Source organism: Hemitrygon akajei, chromosome 6, assembly GCF_048418815.1.
Source record: "Hemitrygon akajei chromosome 6, sHemAka1.3, whole genome shotgun sequence".
In the NCBI taxonomy this organism is placed as follows: domain Eukaryota; kingdom Metazoa; phylum Chordata; class Chondrichthyes; order Myliobatiformes; family Dasyatidae; genus Hemitrygon; species Hemitrygon akajei.
The window spans coordinates 144,275,706-144,300,281 of NC_133129.1; the positions used below are offsets into that span (position 1 = coordinate 144,275,706).

Here is a 24,576-nt window from a genome sequence, read left to right on the forward strand (position 1 = left end):
GGAACTCAGCAGGTCGGGCAGCATCCGTGGAAACGAGCAGTCAATGTTTCAGGCCGAGACCCTTCATCAGGACGGAAGAGGGAGGGGGCAGGGGCCCTATTAAGAAGGTGGGGGGACGGTGGGAAGGACAAGACTGGTAGGTGCCAGGTGAAAAACCAATCAGAGGAAAGATCAAGGGGTGGGAGAGGGGAAGCAGGGAGGGGGTAGGCAAGAAAGGTGAAGAAGGAATGTAAAGGGAAAGCACTATAGGTAATAGAAGAAGGCAGAATCATGAGAGAGGTGATAGGCAGCTGGAGGAGGAGGCAGAGTGAAACTGGGATGGGGGAAGGGAGTGGGAGGGAATTCTTTCCCCCTGCCCCCTCCCTCTTTAGTCCTTTCGGCCTGAAATGTTAACTACCCGTTTCCATGGATGCTGCCTGACCTGCTGAGTTCCTCCAGTGTGTTGTACGTGCTGCTTTGACCACAGCATCTGCAGTGTACTTTGTGTTTATGATAATGTTACACATGGGATTTCAACCTGGCTAAAGTGGCTAGATCTCTATTTGGTGCAGATTTCCTGTGTGCTCCAAGGACTGTTAGTTGATTTTAAGAACTGTTGGCTCCCCAAGTAAGTTACTCATAACGACTCTGTCAAGCATATGCATCACTGCAGGTAAGTTTATTCAACTGCTGGACAAATTCCCAGACCTCACCAAGCCCACATTCTCCACTACAGTCACAAAACATGAGATTGAGCACCACATTTCCACAACTGACCCACCAGTCCATCCTGGCGCGTGTAGACCGGACTTAGAAAAGCTGGCAACTGCGAAGGCTGTCTTTGCCAATGTGGAGAGACTCAGCACCGTACGCCGGTCAAATAGACCCTGGGTTCCACCCCTCCATATGGGTCCCTAAGTTCGATTCTGGTTGACCATGTCAAATGTGGACCTTGTTGGTCCTCATGACCCTCCCACAGTTTCACGCACCTTATTACCATGGTGGACCCTACCACCAGCGAGCCAGAGGGCATCGCTCTAGCAACAACAATGGCCATAGATGTGGCTTGGGCATTCATTAGCACCTGGGTTGCTCAGTTTGGCACCCTGTCTGATATTTCCTTTGACAGCAGTCCCCAAATCATTTTACACCTCTGGGCTGCATTGGCCCAGAACCTCAACATTAGGTTACATTACACCACCTTGCATCACTCACAGTCCAATGGCCTCCATGAGCAGTTTTATCGCTCCTTAAAGGCTGCTTTGAGGGCTTCTCTGACCAATGAGTGTTGGCATGATTGTCTCCTCTGGGTTCTGCTGGGGCTCAGAACTTCTCCAAAAGAGGACCAAAGTCATCCGTGGCTGAGTCAGTATATGGGCAGCCAATACTAGTGCCAGGTGATTTCATTTCTGATATCACGACCACCCGGTTGGCCTCTCAACAGCTTTCCACCCTCCTCAGCAAATTTAGACAGACGTACTTTATTGATCCCAAGGGAAATTGGGTTTTGTTACAGCCACACCAAGAATAGTGAAAAAATATAGCAAAATAAAACCATAAATAATTAAATAATAATAAGTTAATCATGCCAAGCGGAAATAAGTCCAGGACCAGCTTATTGGCTCATGGTGTCCAAGGGATGATGGCCACAGGTAGGAATTACTTCCTATGACACTCAGTGTTACATCTCAGTGGAATGAGTCTCTGGCTGAATGTACTCCTGTGCCTAACCAGTACATTATGGAGTGGATGGGAGTCAAATTCAATTCCTTTACACCGATTCCTACCTCCCATCATGGCATACAGCACTCTTGGGTTTCTGTTGACTTACATTCTGCCTTATTTGTTTTCATCTGCCATGATGCACACCAACATTCCCTTAGGCCCCCGTACAATGGCACATTCTGTATTTTGAAATGGGGAGAAAAGACTTTTATCATATATAAGAGATGTAAACCTGAACATATTCAATAGATTGCCTTAACCCGCTTCACCAAAATTTGGATTATTCTGCTGCCATGCCTCTGCTGACACAACATGACCACGAGCATGTCAATGCACATCAGGATAAGTCAGCGGCTTCTGCGCTTCTTCCACCCATGATACGCAAGACCCAAGCAGGGTGGCTCATCTGAGCTCCAGACAGGCTCAGAGTGCTGGTTTTACTGAATTCTAGAGGAGCCTGTGTAGAGTAATGTAATTGGAAGAAATGTACATAATTCACAACCACTGACATTGAGTTGGGGTTTCACTTTAAGAGGCTGGTCTGAGGTGACGTTGTTACATAAAGATTTTTAGCGCACATTTGTGTTTAGGTTTTGGAGTTCAATAAAATGTGTTAGGGTTTCATTAAACATAAAACACCTCACATACTTTTATTTGTGAAAACCTACACTAGCATGCTCCTTTCGATGCTTCCAGAACCAAATATCGCTTTCAATTTTTCCAAGATCTTCAATACATTTAATGGCAATTCCACTTTCTGATCCCTTCAAACTTCGGCAATGACCCAAAGCCGATAATTTGCTATCCCAGATATTATTTTTGGATAATATAAAACTTTAAATATGAACAATACAAGGGCTTCTGAATTAGTGTAGAGTTGGGATCAGCACTGGGGTACCTTTATTTCAATTATTGTTTTCATTGCTGTTATATTTAAGTAATTTATTGGAGCTTGAAGAATTCTTTCACTGTATGTTATAGCAATATAAAAACTTGGCAGTCTAACATTACAGAAACAATTATCCTTGAGTTGCGAGCTAACAATATTAGGATAGCAGTACTATGAAACCTTTTAATGCTCACATTTCATTTTCATCAGCAGTTATGACTTAATTATGAATGATATCATTTAATTTGAACAATGTGAATCTGTAAATTCTTGCAAATTTAGCTAGCATTTTATAAGTTCCAATCACTTCATCTGTCACTCTTGGTTTCTTTCATTATTTCCAGAAATGGTAGAGGAAAATGTTTGAGACTTTCAGCAATATTCTGGTCTATTTGTTCAAGGTGGAACCATTAGAATTCTGAAACTGACCTTTCATACAGTAAAAAAAAATTACATCCATAAATCTTAATACGAATTTTGTTTGGAGAAGAAATAATAATCTAAGCACAAAATAGTTGGTATGATTGTATACTTCAGAAACACCCTAGACTTTATTGTATCATTCAACTTAACATGTCCAGGTCTAGAGCTCTAGAGTTCCGTACATGAACCCTTCTGCCTCTTTCATTCCCTTTTTTTCAGGAAATATCTTGAACATTTAACCGTTTTTGTGATAACAAGATCTAATATACAGTATCCTTCAGTGACACCTTGTGAAGCACCTTAGTGCATGTGATGCTGCTGAGAAGCCTTTGTTTAAATCCCAGTCATTGTTATAATGGATAATTGTCTTATTTTGCGGCATTCTCTTGCTCTCATGCTCAGTTCCTATGAAACAACTAACATAATCTATTTAGATTAGAATGAGGTCATCTATGACAAAAGTTACACCCAGTAAAGTGCCCCACCCTCATCTTTTGATGGGAATAATATCCCTCCCTCTCTTTCTGTATTGTTTTACAAGGGAATGAAGACCGAAGGAAAAGGGAAATATTCCTTCACATCTCAGTTAATATTTTATTAAAACAGCAATACTGAAGGTAAATTACAACCATATTTTTCTTTAAGATCTAGTGATGTGTCAGACACAAAATAGTGTAAAACAAAATAGCCTTTGTATTTGTGCAGATGTTCATAGATCCGCAACTAGCCCAAGATTGCTGAGCTTCAGAAATGATCTTTACTATTGATTGGATGGGAATCCAATGAATCAGTGAAGGGAATCCTCAAGCTGTTTTAGCCATTGTAACTTATTAGCATATTTGAGTCTTAGTGAATGAAGGAGAATCCATAAACACCTAGCTATGCTATGCACTTTTGAAGCAGAAATGGGAAAGTGGAATCCTTTTTAAATAAATAGAGACAATGGTATTTTGAGCAATTTGATATCTTTGTACATGAATCAGGAAAAGTCAATGTTCAGGTGCTGTAAGCAATTAAGCAATTTAATTGCATGTTCGCTGCACTAAGATTGGAATATATAAGTAAGGGAGTCTTACTGCATTAATTATAAAGGGCCTTGATGAGATTACATCTGGAGTCTGTGAACAGCTGGAGCTCCCTATTTAAGAAAGATATAATTGCCTTAAAGGGATTGCAATAAACTTACTCTCAACTAATTCCTACAATAAAGAGATTGCCAATAATATATTGGCAAATAACAAATAAAAAATTTTCAAATAACCACATTAAAAATAGACAGAATATGCCTGTTTCCTGGAGAGCAGGAAAATGAGAGGGTAGTTAATTGGAAATTCTATGGGATAGAGTAGAAGATATTTCCTTTTGTACAATAGTAGGCCAGTGTAACAGAAGAAAGATTTCTCCATTTAGAACTCAGCTGGTAAAGTTTCCTCACTTAAAAGGTTGAAACTCTCTCCTTTGTACTCAGTTGTTGAGAATATTCAACACACGGACTGATAGATTTTGAATGCTAAGGGAATTTTGGAGCGGGGGGAGCTAAATATGGTGGCAGAGGTGCATGTGGACATGAGCGACTACTTCCATTCACCTGCAAAACAGTTTAATTCTTCTCTTTTAATGTTTCTTTTTCCCTTTTCAAGGAGGCTGCCATTCTGTCGGAGTCTATGATCTACAGCTGCACTCAAACGGCGATTCTTCAAGGCAGTGTTCTCGCTCTCGGGATTTGTCGAGGCATTTTCGATATCTCCAGGTGCAGCCTGGAAGATGTGTACCTTCGGGTTGTAGCCCTGTGGATGATCCGAGTCCTCACTGGTGTTACTGACTCTCACACTAGTGAGAAAGAGAGAGAGAGAGCCTATTTGAGATGTCAAAGTGTTGAAATGGACAGTAGTTTTTGAGGGACTCTAGATCACGGACTCTGGGGGGCTTTCCCATTGCTGGCAAGGTGGGTGGGAGAGGGGTGAGCAAGTGGGGGGGGGGTGATGTTTCGCTGCTGCTTGTGCATAGGAGGAGGAGGGGGACTTTTGGGTTCTAATGTTTTCTGTCATTCATTCTTTGGCTTATTTTTTTCTGTTTTGTGGATGTCTGTGAAGCGTAAGGATTTCAGGCTGTATACTGTATACATTCTGTGATATTAAATTGAACCATTGACCCATTGAATTAGAAGGCATGGAATAGGATTTTAAGTAGGATATGAAAAGCTGTGGCTTTTCAAACAATAATTATTAAAGGATTATCATTTTGTCATGGTGCTAAAATATACCAATAACATTGTTAGTAGCAACACAAAATCTGCTGGAAGAAGTCAACAGGTCAAGCAGGTTAGTGGAGGTGCACATGAATCTCTGCCTCATCTAGAAAGGTTATTTATTTTGCTGGATGTTGGAAATGGAGGAATAAGTTTTGCTTATCTTCAGAATGTTAAAGTAAATGAAAATATTTTTTAAAACTGCAGACAGTGGAAACCTAAAATAAAGGTTGGAAAAGCCTGGGAAAGTGCCAGCAGATGAGGAAGGGTTAGTGGGAACTGAAACGTGGAACAGAAAGGCATGCAGGGAGTAGTCCCTGCAGAAAGTAGAAAAGGGGAGGTAGAAGGGAAGTTGTGGCTGATAATGGAATTCCATCAGAGTGGGTGGAAATGCTGAAGGATGATGTGCTGGATGCAAGAGATAATGGGAAATGGTGTAGATGAGGTAAGTTTATGGTAGATACTGGTGGATAGTAGATCCTTTGCGATGGAGACAGAGCAATCTAGAAAAGGAAGATGGGTATCAGTAATAATCAAGGTGAATTTGAGGTAGGATGGAAGGTGGTGGTAAATGTCATATAATTTACAAGCTCTGCACAAGTGTAGGTAGCAACACCAATGCAGTTTTCAGTGTGGTGGAGAAAGATTTGGGCAGGAGTGCCAGAGTAGTTGTAGAGCAACGGCTGGTCCATGTATTTAAAAGAAGGAGAAGCACAGCTGGGATGTGGACCATGGCAATGCCCTTGACTTGTAGAATGTCAGAGGAATAAAGAGAAGAACTGTTGTGGGCCACATACATCTACTCTGCTCTGACTAAAAATCAGTAGAGCACATAGTTGGACATAATTGGCCATGTAGCCATTGTGCAGAGACATGTTAAGGTCATTTACTGTAATTGATTGGCATATTCTTTCTTTCAAAGAATCCATCTTTGCAAGCCCTTTTCCTCTAACAAAACAGTGATGTCAAGCAGAAGGATTACCACTGGAACAGTTTGCAATCGATGTTGTGTTCCAAGTGCCTTTATAAGAATTACTACAAAGTTGATTATGCCAAAACAGGACTGGAAAAAGGTACCAAAGAAAACTAAATTGCGTTAAGTTAAAAGGTGATGACTTCTTTGAACAATTTGTTATTGAAAGAAATTGTTTAATGCACTTGTACACGTAGGTATATGTAGGAAATATTGAGTTGCTTACTTTGAATAGAATAGATGGAAAAGATATTGTCCACGAAAAAATGCTATTCCCCACCATTAGGCCACAATAATGATGACCCAACAGTTTCTGTCAGGACCTTCTCAGTGTCTTAACTAGAAATGTGTGCCATTTATAAAATCATTAGACACTGATGATTGACATCACTAATCACTGCATATTATCTGCTCCATTATTCTGTGTGTCTGCAGCTGCTTGTGGGACATAATTGGCATAAAATTGGGGCATTTTAAACTAAAAGGTATTATTGAAAAATCTAGAACATGAAGTTTTTATTCTTTTTTGTGCAGTTTGTGATTCAATACTTTATTACTGCTATACCAAGTTCAATCTCATTGACTGAATCTCTAAGTTTATTGCCATCTGTATAAACAATCAATGTTCTATTTTCCTATATGCCATTTTTTCACCCGCATGCTTTCAAAACACGCATATGCCTCTAGTCAAGCTCTTGTTCCTCCTATTTTCAACCAAAGTGCTTTGTAGGTTGTAACCTACACTTTGATCCATGCCTTTCATAATTTCTCCACAAATGAAAGTGCAGGCCAGCACCACTTCGTTCAGAAGCTGAAAAAAATATCAATTACAATATTTTCACCAAAAGACACCATTTATTTTTCTTTAATAAGCCAGTAATTAGTGAGGACTTTTGTTTACAACAAGAGAGCTATAAGCTGTCAAGGCTGAGATTACTTCAAGCTTAACAGATCACATTGTTAACAAAGATTTGCCTGAATCAATAATTGACAAGAACACGTCCAGCTGGTCATAAACCACCATGGGGACCACACACACACACACACACGCACACGCACACGCACACGCACACACACACTTACAAATGTGGTTATCAATAGGCTCAGTTTTTCATTTTTATAAACAAATCACATTACATTTATCTGCGGAGGTTGTAGTTTTTCACTCTATTCCTAACCGTTGTCTTATTAAACACCCTGGTTTCTTTTTTTTTTGTTAAAAGCAAGTAGATTACTGAGGCCAAATGGTTAATGACATAAAAAAGCTTCATAACTCTAGCAATCACTGTCACTATTCATAAAGCTCAGCTATCATACATACTTACAATAATTAAAAATAAAATAGAAGATAATGATTGCATGATTAATGATTCATGATTAATTACAGGAGGCAACTTCTGGATGTCACGTCAGTGAATTGTATGTCATAACAATGCTGTCTTCATTTGTTATAATGTCTTCCATAAATTATGATGTTGGCCATAAAAAGAGTGGAGGGGAAACAATGACATTAAATGGATAACCATACTATAATTTCATTTGAGGTCATGTTCATTATCATGTTAAAAATGATGACTGAAGGATTTATTGTGTCATCCATTAATTTCCATTAAAAAATCTTTCAATTTTAAATCCTGTTTTCATTTTTATTTTCATTCTCGATTAGGTCATAGAATTGTACAGCTTTCCTTAAATCTACCTGAGTCATAACATTTTTCTTCAAAGAACAGGCAAACGTAACTACTTGGCATACTCTGCATTTCCCTAACAAAATGGTACAGATCTTCAAGGACTGGCAATTCTCCCTATCTGTTCCCATATCCATGTATACTCTGTTTTACCCATGTACCTAGGCTGGTAACTTCACCTCTCCTGCTTTCAACACAAATTGCTTCCCTCACAAAGTGTCTACTATATCTGGGTCAATTTAAGACAGTCAACCATTCATATGAGCACACAGGTGATGGACTACTTAACCAAGGTGAAGACAGACTGTCCTATCAACTTTCATCTGAGTCATAACCATGATAGCGCACAACACAAAGGCAACTGCAACTTGTTTAGTAACATTTTCTGAACAGACCTTAGCTACTTTAGATTCTCATAAAGAGGTGCCTTCATACATTGCAGCATTCTTGTGATTTGGGCTGAGAGAGTGAGATTTCAACATTTCGACTTTGCTTTTTCCTGCCCTGCAGTGCAACACTAGAGCCACGTTGATAATTGATTATTATCAAGCAAACAGCAGGAACTATGGAGCTAACTCTTAGGGTAACAAAGTAACAATCCACATGGTGACTTCATCAATTTTGTGTTTAGGACCAGACAATGAAAGCAGAATTGCGACAGTACTTTAAAGTAACTGTTCCTGATAGAAAGTATCCCAAAGAAAAAAATCTCTTCCAATGGCCAGAGACAAATGGATCATAACAGAGTGTAACACTCCTGGGTGTCAATAGTGCCTCCATGAAGCATATTGATCAAGTCAGCCAGGGAAAATAAAATATGTGTCATTTGCTGTGGGCATCAGATTGCAAAATCTGACACATATTCCCTGCTTGAAATGACCAAATACACAGGTATGTATATTGTTAACTGAGTCATAGTAGGATGCCAATCAACGAGCATGGAACTAAAAGCCCTCTTGTGAAAATCTGCTATTCTGAGTTGACTCTGCCAATCCATGACACCAGAGCCATAGCAATGTGAGTGATTCCTATCTCCCCTCAGAAATGTCTTGGTTTAGCCATAAAGTTCAAAGGGCCTTTAGGGATGTACAATGGAGTTGGGCCAAAGGGCTTACCTCTATGTTGCTTACCTCCATGACTATGAATAAATGCTACCCTTAAGACATTGAAGAAGACAATTTGGCCATTGGGTCTATGTTTTCTCTCAGAGCAATCCCATTCCCTGTGTAATTTTCTGTCCATATTCCTAAGAATTCTCTTCATTTTCCATCACTCATCTATACACAAGCAGCAATTTACTGCTTGATTAACCAAACAATTCTCATATCTCTGGGATATAACCATATAACAATTACAGCATGGAAACAGGCCATCTTGGCCCTTCTAGTCCGTGCCGAATGCTTACTCTCACCTAGTCCTACCGACCTGCACTCAGCCCATAACTCTCCATTCCTTTCCTGTCCATATACCTATCCAATTTTTTTTTAAATGACAATATCGAACCTGCCTCTACCACTTCTACTGGAAGCTCATTCCACACAGCTACCACTCTCTGAATAAAAAAGTTCCCCCTCATGTTACCCCTAAACTTTTGCCCCTTAACTCTCAACTCATGTCCTATTGTTTAAATCACCTCTACTCTCAATGGAAAAAGCCTATCCACGTCAACTCTATCTATCCCCCTCATAATTGTAAATACCTCTACCAAGTCCCCCCTCAATCTTCTACACTCCAAAGAATAAAGACCTAACTTGTTCAAACTTTCTCTACAACTTAGGTGCTGAAACCCAGGTAACATTCTAGCAAATCTCCTCTGTATTCTCTCTATTTTGTTGACATCTTTCCTATAATTTGGTGACCAGAACTGTACACAATTCTCCAAATTTGGCCTTGTAGAATTTTAACATTACATCCCAACTCCTATACTCAATGCTCTGATTTATAAAGGCAGCATACCAAAAGCTTTCTTCACCACCCTATCCACATGAGATTCCACCTTCAGGGAACTATGTACCATTATTCCCAGATCACTCTGTTCTTCTGCATTTTTCAATGCCCTACCATTTACCATGTATGTCCTATTTTGAGTATTTCTACCAAAACATAGCACCTCATACTTATCAGCATTAAACTCCATCTGCCATCTTTCAGCCCACTCTTCTAACTGGCCTAAGTCTCTCAGCAAGCTTTGAAAACCTACTTCATTATCCACAATGCCACCTATCTTAGTATAATCTGCATACTTACTAATCCAATTTACCACCCCATCATCCAGATCATCAACATATATGACAAACAACTTTGGACCCAGTACAGATCCCTGAGGCCCACTAGTCACCGGCCTCCAACCTGACAAACAGTTATCCACCACTACTCTCTGGCATCTCCCATCCAGCCACTGTTGAATCCAATTTACTACTTCAATATTAATACCTAACGATTGAACCTTCCTAACTAACTTTCCATGTGGAACCTTGTCAAAAGCCTTACTGAAGCCCATATAGACAACATTCACTGCTTTACCCTCATCAACTTTCCTAGTAATCTCTTCAAAAAATTCAGTAAGATTTGTCAAACATGACCTTCCACGCACAAATCCACATTGACTGTTCCTAATCAGATCCTGTTTATCCAGATAATTATATATACCATCTCTAAGAATCCTTCCATTAATTTACCCACCACTGACGTCAAACTTACAGGCCGATAATTGCTAGATTTACTCTTAGAACCCTTTTTAAACAATGTAACCACATGAGCAATATGCAATCCTCTGGCACCATCCCTGTTTCTAATGATATTTGAAATATTTCTGTCAGAGCCCCAGCTATTTCTACTCTAACTTCCCTCAAGGTCCGAGGGAATATCCTGTCAGGATCCAGAGACTTATCCACTTTTATATTCTTTAAAAGCGCCAGTACTTCCTCTTCTTTAATCATCATAGTTTCTATAACTACCCTACTTGTTTCCCTTACGTTACACAATTCCATATCTCTCTCCTGAGTGAATACCAAAGAAAAGAAATTGTTCAAAATCTCCCCCATCTCTTTCAGCTCCACACATAGCTGTCCACTCTGATTCTCTAAGGGACCAATTTTATCCCTCACTATTCTTTTGCTATTAATATAACTGTAGAAACCCTTTGGATTTATTTTCACCTTATTTGCCAAAGCTTCTTTTAGCTTCTTTTTTTCTTAAGATTCTTTTTACATTCTTTATATTCCTCAAGCACCTCATTTACACCATGCTGCCTATATTTACTGTAGATCTCTCTCTTTTTCTGAACCAAGTTTCCAATATCCCTTGAAAACCATGGCTCTCCCAAACTTCTAATCTTTCCTTTCAACCTAACAGGAACATAAAGATTCTGTACCCTCAAAATTTCACTTTTAAATGACCTCCATTTCTCTGCTACATCCTTCCCATAAAACAAATTGTCCCAATCCATTCCTTCTAAATCCTTTTGCATCTCCTCAAAATTAGCCTTTCTCCAATCAAAAATCCCAACCCTGGGTCCAGTCCTATCCTTCTCCATAATTATATTGAAACTAATGGCATTGTGATCACTGGGTCAGAAGTGCTCCCCAACACATAGCTCCGTCACCTGATCTATCTCATTCCCTAACAGGAGATCCGACACTGCCCCTTCTCTAGTTGGTACCTCTATGTATTGCTGCAAAAAACTATCCTGCACACATTTTACAAACTCCAAGCCATCCAGCCCCTTTACAGATATGGGAGGAAACTTGAAGAACCAGATGTAGTCAAAAAGAGAACATGCAATCTCCATACAGATAATGGATTGCCCTCTTCTTATAAAAGCAGTGACGCCAAGAATGTAATTCATTCAAAACATACAGCTTATTTATCTCATTAACATGAGCACTACATTTGTAATAGTGAGGTCTCTGATTGTCAATAAATGAAGAAGCAATCCAGAAATCTTTAATGATAGCATGACTCTTTACCTCATATCAGTAGCCAAGAGGGTTCTTCCACACTTTGCCCATCCCAATTGTACATTTGAGTTTCTGACCATATCTGACAAATACATTCTGTTGCCAAGCTGACAACATTTTTGGACTTAAGATAGGCCCATTAGTAACTAGATCTTTTACACAGAACACAAAACAATCCATTGCAGTAGCCATTCTATCAGTTGCTCATTCCACGGATGGTAGTAATTCAGAATTTACAATAAAACAAACATTTTATTATTAAATAAATAAATGGCTAGCAATAAAGACAATTGTAAAGCTCGACACAATAAATATTTTCCATCCTAGATTATTACACTTATTAAGTGATATAGTCTGTTACGTGGCAGTGTGAGAGATAACAAAAGTTGATTCCCATTTAAAAAAAACAAGTAAATAGTCAATTAAATGATAATATTTAAAACTATTAAATACTATTATGGGAATACTATGTGAGCTATTTTTACCCAATTTTGTTTTGAATATTAAATGCGAGCAGATATTATGTTACAATGCTTGCTGAACCCAACACAATAACTCTTTAAAACATGACACCAAGTTGAGTTTTACAGGACTTCTTGGCTTTGCAGGTCGCAGTTTCTGAAGCAAATGGAACTGAAATGTGCAAAGCATTGTCTGAATTCTGAATGCCTGATTTGTATGTTTGCATAAGTTTAGAACAAACATATTAACTTACTATTCCATATAAGAGTGGGAAACCAATTTGTCTACTCTACATAACTTGAACTTGAAAATTAAAGATAAATTAGTATGATTATTCATTTTATTATAGAGTAGAAAGAGATAAAGTTCTATCATTATAATTATTTATAAATCGAATACACAGTGTGGGGGGGATGGTATCTCTAACCCATAAATGGGAGAACAGTTATGCATCAGATTTCATCAATATTCATATTCTTAAAAGGCTAATTTCTGGAATTTGTTGGAGTAACAATTTTCCTACAATTGTCTATCTGTTCCTCAGGGAGTGAAGAACAAAATCAAGAAAGATTCCCACATTTAAGAGCAACATAAAAGTCTGTGCTGTAAAGATCCATGGGGTCTTTGCAGAGGGTAAGATCAAGGTTGGATTAACTGCCCTTCACAGTCTAAGAAGCTTGTAAATGATTGAAATTTGTATTCTCACTGGGCCAACCTGGCAAAGGCCACAGAACAAACATGTAGCAAATTTAATATTACAAATACTCAAGGCTATAAAGTTAAGGCGATAGGGGGAAAGTTCAAACAGATATGCCAGGGCAAGTTCTTTTACACGGAGTGTGGTAATTGTCTGGAATTCACTGCCAGTGGTTTTGGTGAAGGTAGATATGATAGAGTAATTCAAGAGGTTCTTAGAAGGGCATATGAATGTCAGAATCAGAATCAGAATTAGTTTTACTATCACCAGCATGTGATGTGAAATTTTTTTAACTTAGCAGCGGCAGTTCAATGCAATACATAACATAGAAGAAAAGGGAAAAAAATAAACAAGTAAATCAATTACAGTCTGTGTATGTTGAATAGATTAAAAATCATGCAAAACCAGAAATAATATATATTAAAAATGTGAGGTAGCGTTCACAGGTTCAATGTTCATTGAGGAATTGGATGGCAGAGGGGAAGAAGCTGTTCCTGAATCACTCAGTGTGTGCCTTCAGGCTTCCGTACCTCCTACCTGATGGTAACATTGAGAAAAGGGCATGCTCTGGGTGCTGGATGTCCTTAATAATGGATGCTGCCTTTCTGAGACACCGCTCCTTGGAGATTGATGCACCATCAATAACTCTCGGAGACGGGAGGTGAACGATAGGCTTTTATTAACAGCAAAACGGAGCACGGCATCTTGGAGACTGAGGGAGGAGCAGTGTCTCCAATTGCCTTTCCACAGGGGTCTGTGGGAGGAGCCACAGGAGCAGTCAGCAGAGGGGCATGTCCAGACAGGTACACATAGTTTACCACAGAGATGTCTTGGGTACTTTGTGGGCTAGTAAACTTATGACCCTCTGCAGCTTCTTGTACAGCCCCCCCCCCCCTCCCCCCCATATTAGACAGTGATGCAGTCTGTCAGAATGCTCTTCACGGTACACCTATTGATGTTTTTGAGTGCATTTGAGTGCATCCAAATCTCTTCAAACTCCTAAAAAGTATAGTCACTGCTTTGCCTTCTTTATAGCTGCATTGATATGTTGGGACCAGGTTGGGTCCTCAGAGATCTTGACACCCGCTAACTTGAAACTGCTCACTCTCTCCATTTCTGATCCCTGTATGGGGATTGGTACGTGTTCCTTCATCTTACCCTTCCTGAAGTCCACAATCAGCTCTTATGTCTTACTGATGTTGAGTGCCAGGTTGTTGCTGCAGCATTACTCCATTAGTTGGCATATCTCGCTCCTGTACGGCCTCTCATCTCCACCTGAGATTCTACCAACAATGGTTATATCATCAGCAAATTTATAGATGGCCTAGCCACACAATCATGGGTATATAGAGAGTAGAGCTGTGGGCTAAGCACACACCGCTGAGGTGCACCAGTGTTGATCATCATCGAGGAGGAGATATTATCACCAATCCACACAGATTTTTGTCTTCTAGTTAGGAAGTCAAGGATCCAATTGCACAAGGAGGTACAGAGGCCCAGGTCTGTAACTTATCAATCAGGATTGTGGGAATAATGGTGTTAAATGCTGAGCTATAGTTGATGAACAGCATCCCAACATAAGTGTTTGTATTATCCAGGTGGTCTAAGGCCATGTGAAGAGCAATTGAGATTGCATCTGCCATTGACCTACTGTAGCAATAGGCAAATTGCAATGGGTCCAGCTCCTTGCTGAGGCAGGAGTTCAGTCCAGTCATGAACAACCTCTCAAAGCATTTCAGCATTGTATATATGACTGCTACCGGGTGATAGTCATTAAAGCAGCTGTTCTTCATAGGCACTGGTATAATAGTTGCCTTTTTGAAGCAAGTGGGAACTTCCAGCTGTAGCAGTGAGAGGTTGAAAATGTTCTCAAATACTCCTGCCACTTGGTTGGCACAGGTTTTCAGAGCCTTACTAAATATTCCGTCGGGGCCTTCTGCTTTGCAAGGGTTCAGTCTCTTTAAAGACAGCCTAACATTGGCCTCCAAGATAGAGGTTGCAAGGTCACTGGGTGCAGCAGGGATCTTCATAGCTGTCAGTTGTAGTTATATTTTCCCTTTCAGAGTGTCCATAGAAGACCTTAAGTTCATCTGGTAGAGAAGCATTGCTGCCATTCATGCTATTGGGTTTCACTTTGTAGGAAGTAATGTCTTGCAAACCCTGCCAGAGTTGTCATACATCCAATGTTACCTCTGACCTCATTCGAAATTGTCTCTTCGCCCTTGAGATAGCTCTCTGCCAGTCATACCTGGTTTTCTGGTACAGACCTGGGTCACCAGCCTTGAATGCCGCAGATCTAGCCTTCAGCAGATGACGTACCTCCTGGTTCATTCATGAATGTAGAGAATGGAAGGATTGGATGATGTGTAGGCAAAAGGGATTAGTTTAATTAGGTGTCATTAGTTTAATTAGTTTGACACAATATTTTGGCCAAAAGATCTGTTCCTATACTGTACTGTTCTATGTTCTAAAGATATATTAAACACCACACTTTTCAGAAAAAAATTGGACATCAAAATGTTAGGGGATATTAGGGCAAATGAATATATGATCAGAAGTTTTAATTGTTTAAACTCTATTAGCAAATGAACACTGTAACGAGCAGAAGCTCAGCAGTAAATAAATACCAGATTAATATACAAAATCCTGGATTAATTCCAGACAATGAGTTCAAATTGTAGCATCACATCAGGGAGAAATTAAATAATGGAAATAAAGAATATTTTGGATGAAAAGCTAGAGTGGCCATGATATTGCTAGATTGGATTGTAAATATCCATTTGGTTATAAATATTCACAAGAAACTAAGTCTACTCTTCTAAGCTGGTTTCTGCCTGTATGTAACATGAGAGATATAGTAATGTGATTGACTTCTACTTGCCCTCTGAAATACCCGGACAAGCCATGACGTTCAAAGGGCATTTCTGGATGAACAACACATGCTGCCCTTCTAAGACATAGGAGATCACAATTTGGGCATCAAGTGAACACTTACCCAGAGTGAAGCCGTCCAATGACTGATTTTCATGTAAACTTCACAGCTCTGCACATTTCTATTATTTCTCTTCAGATTTCAACACTCAGTTACACAGTAGGGGCAATCTGCAGCACTCATTTCAACTCCCAGCTCTAATGTCTTTGGGATTTGGAATGAAATGACAGCATCTAGAAGAATCACATGAGGTCAGAGGGAGATATACAACTCCACACAGTCTACAAGAGATATCAGAAATGAACGTGGGTCACTGATGCTGTGAGACAACAGCTCTAATGGCTGTGCCACTGTGCCAACTATTGTCAGTAATATCAACTTACAGTCTATAAATAACAATAACTTGGGATTTGGACCTAATTGCTAGGGCTGAGACCTGGGCTTATAAATTGCAGCTAGATTAAACATCAGAATAATTTCTGTTAATGGAAGTTATCATTTAAAGAAGTTTAACGATGCTAAAATAGAGTGATGGTTCTGCACTAGACTGAACACCAGATCCCCATAGTTAAATTTCTTCACCAATTAACTTGCTTCTTTTCTAGATTTCTATTCACACTTTTGTGGTTTCGTTGGCTACTCTATACTCCATGGAAATGAATGTGCAGTTTGTCTTTGAAAGATTCAGCTGAGTCCACGGCCAACCTAGATCTATTGATGATGGTCTGTATGCACAAAGATGTAAAATTCAAATGCAACAAAATTCAGTTCCAGCAATGTGTCACCTTCAATGTCACTTAGCAATTATATTAGTCCCTAACTGATAAAAAGAGAGAGAGAAAAAAAAGCAGGTTTTATGTGGAGTGCAAGATTGCTGTAGCAATACACAATCCTATGTAAACCATTTTAGGGCCTCCATTAATCCTACTTTATGATCACCAAGTTCAAATTTGTTTATTAATTTTAGTTGATAAAAACACTGAAATAAATGGGCTAATGATGGCTATAATGAATGGTCAGCTATAAGTTCAATGTGAAGAGCAAGCTAACTGGATGCCTTCTCCCAGTTTCACATTCATGGTAATCTGTGTCTTACCTGCAAATTCATTAAAGTGGTTTCCAATATCATAGGCCTGGTAGTTGTACCCAGCATATTCGTAATCAATGAACTTTACATCCCCTAAGAAAGAGGCAATATTTATCTGTTAATATTTAATTAATGAACTGCAACTTTTACTCCAACTTTTAATCTAAATGCAAAAAAAAACACACACAGATGTTGGAAATCTGATATAAAAACAGAAGATACTGCGTATGTTTAACAGAAAAGCAGAACTAATGTTTCACATAATGATGTTTCATAAGAATTGTTCAACAGTTCTGTTGATAAGTCATTGGCTAAGTTTCCAGCTTTTCTTAAAATTTTCATTTGCAATAAAATTCACCTCACAATACTGAATATATTTTTTCGCATTGAACCCATGCGTACATTCTTTAACATCATCATGACTTCCACTTTTGTTGACAGACTTGTTGAGTTGGAGTACAGTCCAGTTGTCCTTGGAGCCTCGGATACCTCAGTTAAGCAGCTGCAATAATACCATAGAGCCATATGACACAGATGCAGAATTAGGCCATTCAGCCCATAAAATCTGCTCTGCTGTTCAATCTGGCTAATTGTCTTTCTCAACTGCATTCTCCACCTTCTCCCTGTAAATCTTAAACCCCTCACCGATCAAGAAGCTATTAATCACTGTCTTAAATACATTTAGTTCCTTGGCTTCCACAGCACCCTCCCTCTACTCACCATGGCAACATATTCTACAGATTCTCCACTTTCTGGTTGAAGAAATTCTTAATTTCAGTTCTGAGGGGATGCCTTGTTATTCTGTGGCTGTGCTTGGACCCTAGACTCTTTTACCAATGGAAGCACCCTCTACATGTGCACTCTATCCATGAAATTATATTGCAACCAGGAACTTTGTCTTATTTCAACCCATGCCCCACCCCAAACAAAAGGTAATAAAGTCAACACTAACAAGCCACATACTGAGGAAGGGTCTAGGCACAAAATGTCAACTGTTTGTTTATTTCCATGGATGCTGCCTGACCGGCTGATTTCCTCCAGCATTTTGTGTGTATTGCAGTGGATGAGATTAGTTAAAATTGCAGAGAGTAAATTTCCCTAACTTATGTTGCCCCAAGGTTAAGAACCATGAGTTTGGCACTCCCTCCCAAAAGTGCCTTAGTATTTTGTCGCAAGGTTTCAGATCTTGGAGCCAGGGCCCTATGAAAGAAGAGATGTTAGAATGGAGCAGAGTGAAAGTTGCATGGTCACAGAGATGTTCTCACCAAAAACCAATATTATTTACATTTTTGTAGATTGTTATATCATTGAGATATATCATATAAAGGTTGTGGGGTGTTTGGTTTCTTTTCCATGACACCAGGAAAGCAGAAAATTGCATTTTTGTTTTGCTCAGTTAGGATATTCTGTTTAGTTGTGAGGAGCAAGTTGAGCTGGACAGTAGGAAGACATTATGGATTAACTATTTGATGGGACAAGATTTGAACCGGCACGTCTAATTTCAATGATAATGTGAAGGATTCTCACAAGAATGTAATCAAACATATATTAATGCTGAACTCATTAGACCTGTACAGAAGCTTGATCAAAAATATAGTGTCTAAACCTAAAAGAAGGAAAAAGAGACTGCAATATTTAAGGAAAAATTATGGTTTCAAAGGCACAGTGGTTAACAGGAGGCAAGAGACAACCATGATGAGTAAAGGGCTAGAGGAGATCACAGAAATATGAAGGAGTAAAACAAAGTAAAATTGAGATACCAATTGTAGAACCTTCTTTTACAAACCTCCCTAGAATCTACTGCTCTCCAAGGATAATACAGTATGTCAGAGAAGTCTTCTGAGCAAAAAGAAAAACTATGTATATATATTTCCAAGAGCTGCTGCCAATTCCAAGATATGATGAGAAGTCATTACAAGCAAGTTCACATCAGCAGATTCCTTTCAGTTAATATGCTGAGGCATATAGAAACTGGCATTAATGTTTCACGGAGTAATATGCAATATATGGGCCAAAAACAGAGAGGGGAACATAATCCCTTAATGGCTGGTTATGATGAGAATTTATATACACAAGTAACTTATCTTGTAGTTAATGTACATGCTATGTTCCTTGTCTGTTCTGATAAAATAATGTATATAAACAAAGCCTGTAAATGCACAGGCCAAACTGCTAAATAATCAGATCACTTTCAGACTGAATCCTTGATAATATGCAGACCATATGAAGAAAAGGGTAGTAATTTCTGTTCAGCACTAGGATATAAAACAAAAGCAGAAGATGTCAGAAATCATGCAGCAACTGGGGAGAGGAATTCAGAATTAGAACAATTTCAACTGCTGTGAAGGAAGACGAGCAAAGACACCGAACAGCACATCTTTGGTGAAGTGCAGACAAGAGTGACTGTGCTGGTGGTGTGGTGCTGGCTGGCAAAAGCTGTAAAGGTACGTTAAATACAGATCACCTGTCAGGCAGAGGTGTAAAGAGAAAGAGTTAAGTGAGGGACAAGAGAGAAAAAAAGCAAAGACAGAACTGTGAAAAATAGAACATTACAGATGCTGTAATTCTGAAGTAAGAGAATGTTGTAAATATTCAGCAAGTCAGGCACTTACTGTGAAGAAAAAAAATCCAGTGTGCAATCATGAAAGGGGCAGATTTAATAAGAAAGTCAGCATAGTGTCAGACAGATCCTGTCTCACAAACTTGATTGAGTTTTGAGAAAGTGATGTAGTTGATTGAGAAGACAAGGGCTGTGGATGTTTCATTCATATTCTCTGTTTGATAAAGTCCCTCATGGTAGGCTGGTCCATGGAATCCATGATTAATTGGTAAATTAAATTCAAAATTGTTTTGGCCATACAAGACAAAAGATAATGGTGGAAGGATGTTTTTCTGACTGAAGGTCTATTCAGGAACAATCAGTGGTAGAACTCCTATTGTTTGTAATGCATATTAATTGTTGTTGAGACCCTCCACTGGTCTGGGTCGACCATGGATGTTGTGTCCCAGCTGTCTACGTGATGAACAAGCCAGGGCAGTACGATATGGAGAGCAAGCTGTTGCCCATGCGGCAGGCTCCCCCGCGCCATGCAGCTGACGAATCCAAGGGAACAGCAGAGACCGATACAGTTTGGAACCAGTGGCATCACAGAAATTGCCCTTTAGCATTGAACTCAATGTTGGACTGTCTTAAGGACTCCAGCTCTGGATTTTTCCATGGCATTTACTCCCAAATCCTTCTCCATAAGTTGGTATAGCCGCAAGCCATCGAAGGTTTGAGATATGTTTTCCTTCTTCTATATGAGCTGCCAACCATGGATAATAAGCCCCATCTGCCCAAAGCAACTGGCTTTAAGGCACTAGCAACCCACCTTTGCCTCTTCTCCTGTCATTAGAAATGATTCTGCCAGGTTTAGTAGCTAAGCCAAGCATAAAGGCCATGAGTTGGACTTGGTTGTCAGAGTCAATTTGAGATGCACACCATTGGAAGGATTTAGTAGGTAGTGGGAACTTACACGACCAGCTAGAACAACCTTAAAGAACCAATATAATAATAATATATAATGATTGGATGAAAATGCAGGGGGTCTGAGAGGTAAGTGTGCAGATAGCAGCAAAATTGGTGGAGTTGTGAGTGTGAGGAAGGCGGTCAAGTGCTGGTGCAGGATAAAACTCAGCTGGAAACTTGGGCATAGAGTGTGTAGGTGCAGTTTAATTGGCACAGATGTGAGTATTACATTTCGGACAGATATAAACAAGAAGAAAATATACAGTAAATGACATGCTCAAATATTCAAATCCTTGAACTTTAGCAAGTCAGGCAGCATCTATGAAAGGGAACATACAGTTGACATTTTGCATTGACAGTCTTCATCAGGATTGGAAAAGAAGGAGGCAGAAGCCAGTAAACGGCAGGACATGAAGGAGCATTGCTGTATAGAAGTCCATAGCTCCCTGAATGTGTCAACATAAGTGAATATGGTGATGAAAAAGGCATTGTTGCCTTCATCAGTTGCAGCACTGAGTAAAAAAAGTTGGTAAGTCATGTTTCAGCTGTGTAAAAATTTAGTTTCTTCACATTTGCAGTATTGTCTGCAATTATATTTACATGGTGCTGGGTATTCAATGTCCAGGGCAAGTGAGCATTCTTTTTGCCAAGCTCAGCTCTCCAACATAGCAGCTAAATGTTTAAAGACAAGGAGTTGTTTCCAAATAAGTTAAAATTCCAACTGATATTCTTTGCTTCTTGTTGCAAACAGGAGCCAGTCTTCAGTTATAAATGTACCTAGGCTGACTGCTCAATAGATACAATATGAGACAATGGGGTTATGTTAATTGGCTTATTTCAAACCAGATAACTCTGGCTAACTTATTTAGTTCAAGGAGGACCAGATTGATACTATCTTGTATTGCTTGCAGACCAGATTGATACTATTTTGTATTGCTGCAGACCAGATTGATACTATCACCTAGCATATCAGTTAATAGTTGGAAGGCTTGTCTGCTTAAACAATCAGCTCTACAGCATTAATTGTGAGAATCTCAGAAATCTCTCTTCAGAAGTTTTTAGACCACTTGTGTAAAAAGATACAGGATCTGAAAAAAAAAAATCACATGTGTGTGAAGTCACCCAGGTGGCAGAAAAACACTATAAATGTAGAGAGCAGTCAGGCTTGTTAGGAGTGCAAAGAACAGCAAGGAGAATGACAAATAGATAAGGTGACTAGAATCCATTCCTCTGCCTTCAATTTCTGTGACGGAAGATTTCTTTGGTTGCAACTCATTGGTATGACTTTTTGCTTTATTGGAATTGTATCTGTGTTTTGGAAATCATAAGTAATTTGAAAGTCTTGTAAAAGAATTTTGTCTGGATTTAAATGTGTATCACTAAAATTAAATCAACTGTTTCTAAACTACTTTGTTAATTGGAAGTAACTCCTCCTTAGCAGGTGGGGTTGGGGGGGGGGGGCCATCACTCAAATAGTGGGTATTGGCAGTTAAACTCACTGTGGTGTATAAGCTAGTCTTTGAAGAGTAGGCAGCTGTATTATAACCTCCCTTTAGTGAGGGCACCCATAGCTATCTATATCAGATAGGGCTTAAGACCCTCGTTTGAATTTAGAGCCTTACTGTCAGCAAACCTAATATCATCACAACAGCAATAATATGAAGGCTTTGATGAAGGTGCAGGAGAAGTTCACTGGGATGTTGCCCGGGTTAGAATGCATTAGCTAAATGGAGTGGATGGATCAGCTTGGGCTGTTTTCTCTGGAGCATTGGAGGCTAAGAGGTGACCTGATAGAAGTATATTAAATTATGAGAGGCATAGATAGAGTATTTTCCAGGGTGGCAATGTCAAATAGGTTTAAGGTGAGAGAGAGAAAGTTTAAAGATGATGTATGAGGCAAGATATTTTTACACAGAGAGCAGTGAGTGTTGGGAAAGCACTGGCAGGGGAGGCGGCAGAAATAGATATGATAGCAATGATTAGCAGGCAGTTGGGCAGACTCAAGAACAGGCAGAGAGTTGAGGGATATAGACCATATGCAGGCAGATGGGATTAGTTTAGATTGGCATCACAATTGGCGCTGATATGATAGGCAAAAGAGCCTGTTCCCGTGCTGTACTTTTCTGTATTTCTATGTAACATACTGCAGAATAATAAAAGGCAATATACACTGACAAGTTTAATTAGGGCTCGAGAACAAAGAGATCCAACCCCTTAAATATGGAAATCTTTGAAGATGCAGCAGGTTTACTAGAGTATTGAAAAAGTATAACATATAATTGGCTTTATAAATATAGTCATCTGGTAGAAGAAAAACACAGCAGTTGTGCTAAGATCATTGGTGGGGCTTCAGCTGGAGCATTGTGCCAAGTTCTAGGCATCACACATTAAGATGTCAAAGCCTTGGAGAGAGTTTAGAGGAAATTTAGTAGCATGTTACCAGGATGAAAGGCATCAGTTATATAAGGTTGTTAGGATTCTCCTCCTTGAACCAAATGATTTTTCTTCCTACACTCCGCCATGGAGCATCGCCTGTGAGGTGTGATCTACTGCGCACATCGGTTCAAACCTGAGTGCCATGGAACTCTGTATCTGTGCACCATCAAACACAAGTGCTGGCTGCCAGTCCATTACCAAGTTACTTCTCCCTTCCAGGATTTCATGTCTTCTGTGGAACATTTTCAGATATTTTTCAGAACACTGGTAATTGGTTAATATTGTTTACTTTTCTTCCCATAACTATATCCATGGGTATTGTTAGCAGTTTGCAGCTTATTAAGAAAAATGTAAAACTTCAAATATTAATTTTAGCTGACTGTTATTCTTGGAAATAGACACTATTTGGCATTGGAGACAGCATGGCATTGTGAGACACTGTATCAATTCAAGCATTGTTATTTTTATTCAATATTTATAAAACCTACCTTTTGCTTCAACGTAGATGATGTTGTTACACAGTAGATCATTATGGCACAGGACCACTGGGGATTTAATCTGGGAAAGGTGTTCTTTGAGTAGTTCAATTTCACCGACAAGGACGTCAAAACTTGGCATATCATTCATGTTGTCCACGGAACTGAGGATTTAAAAAAAAACATTAAAATGTAGTTAAGTACAGAAAGCATTCTGGTGTGGCAGTTGCCATTGTGGTTTGGATATCTCCATATAACATTTAAGAAGTATTAGCTACACTGTATTTTCCCATCAGAATGTGCTTTTACAGAATCTTGTACTGGAAATATATACTCATTCGCAATTGGAAAACAACACAGTGCTTTCTGCCCATTTGTTTTATATAGGAAGTACCAATCGAATATGTGAAGATATCACCAAGTTTACAATATTCCATGGTCCAGCACAGAAAGAACTAGATTTTACTTCCTCAGCTTTAGTCACCATAAGGTCAATTTTGTCTGTTCAGTTAATAAACTGATGGCACTGTTTGTTGTTGTAGTTGTTTGTGTGTTTCAATAGTTTCACATCCATCCATTCATACATATAGGAGTCAAATTTTCCATTGGTGTTGTATATTTAGTATTTCAATAATATTTGAGTGATCTTGTATATACATTGATTATGCATTCTTGTTCATTTAAATAATTAATTACATTAATTACAATTATATAAAAATATAATACGTGTATACCTAATCATGCCACCATGTGACATGTCTGTGCCTCCTTAAACTAAAGACAAAGTTACACCTGCATTCCCAGACTCCCGTGTTTTCTTTTGAATTAGTTTAATGTTTTGAAGATCCAAACATAACAATATATACAAGTACATGTATGATTTACTGACTTTTTTATCGTTTATATGATAATATTCCTTGATATAGCAGTACTGCTTTATGCAGCATGGCAGAATTGTACTATGAAGATGATGTTGTTTTATGGAAATTGTCCCACAAAACACTGGCAGTCCGCTCAGCTGTTAGTTAGCAAACAAGGCCCTGTGGAACTTGGCTGCATGTGGTCCATGTAGAGCATTTCTAAGGAGCAAGGAA

General features: G+C 39.1%; 1 protein-coding gene across 3 annotated transcripts in view; it reads right to left on the bottom strand.

The window, feature by feature from the left end:
* Positions 1 to 24,576, bottom strand: part of LOC140729555 (ethanolamine kinase 1-like) — a 422,765-nt gene that overhangs the window by 158,415 nt on the left and 239,774 nt on the right. For all 3 annotated transcript variants that reach the window (XM_073049448.1, XM_073049449.1, XM_073049450.1), the window contains exons 4-5: positions 23,495 to 23,646; positions 17,072 to 17,155 (exon numbers count right to left, since the gene is read on the bottom strand). In XM_073049448.1, the coding sequence (XP_072905549.1) occupies positions 17,072 to 17,155; positions 23,495 to 23,646 (236 nt within the window). The remainder of the gene's footprint in view (positions 1 to 17,071; positions 17,156 to 23,494; positions 23,647 to 24,576) is intronic.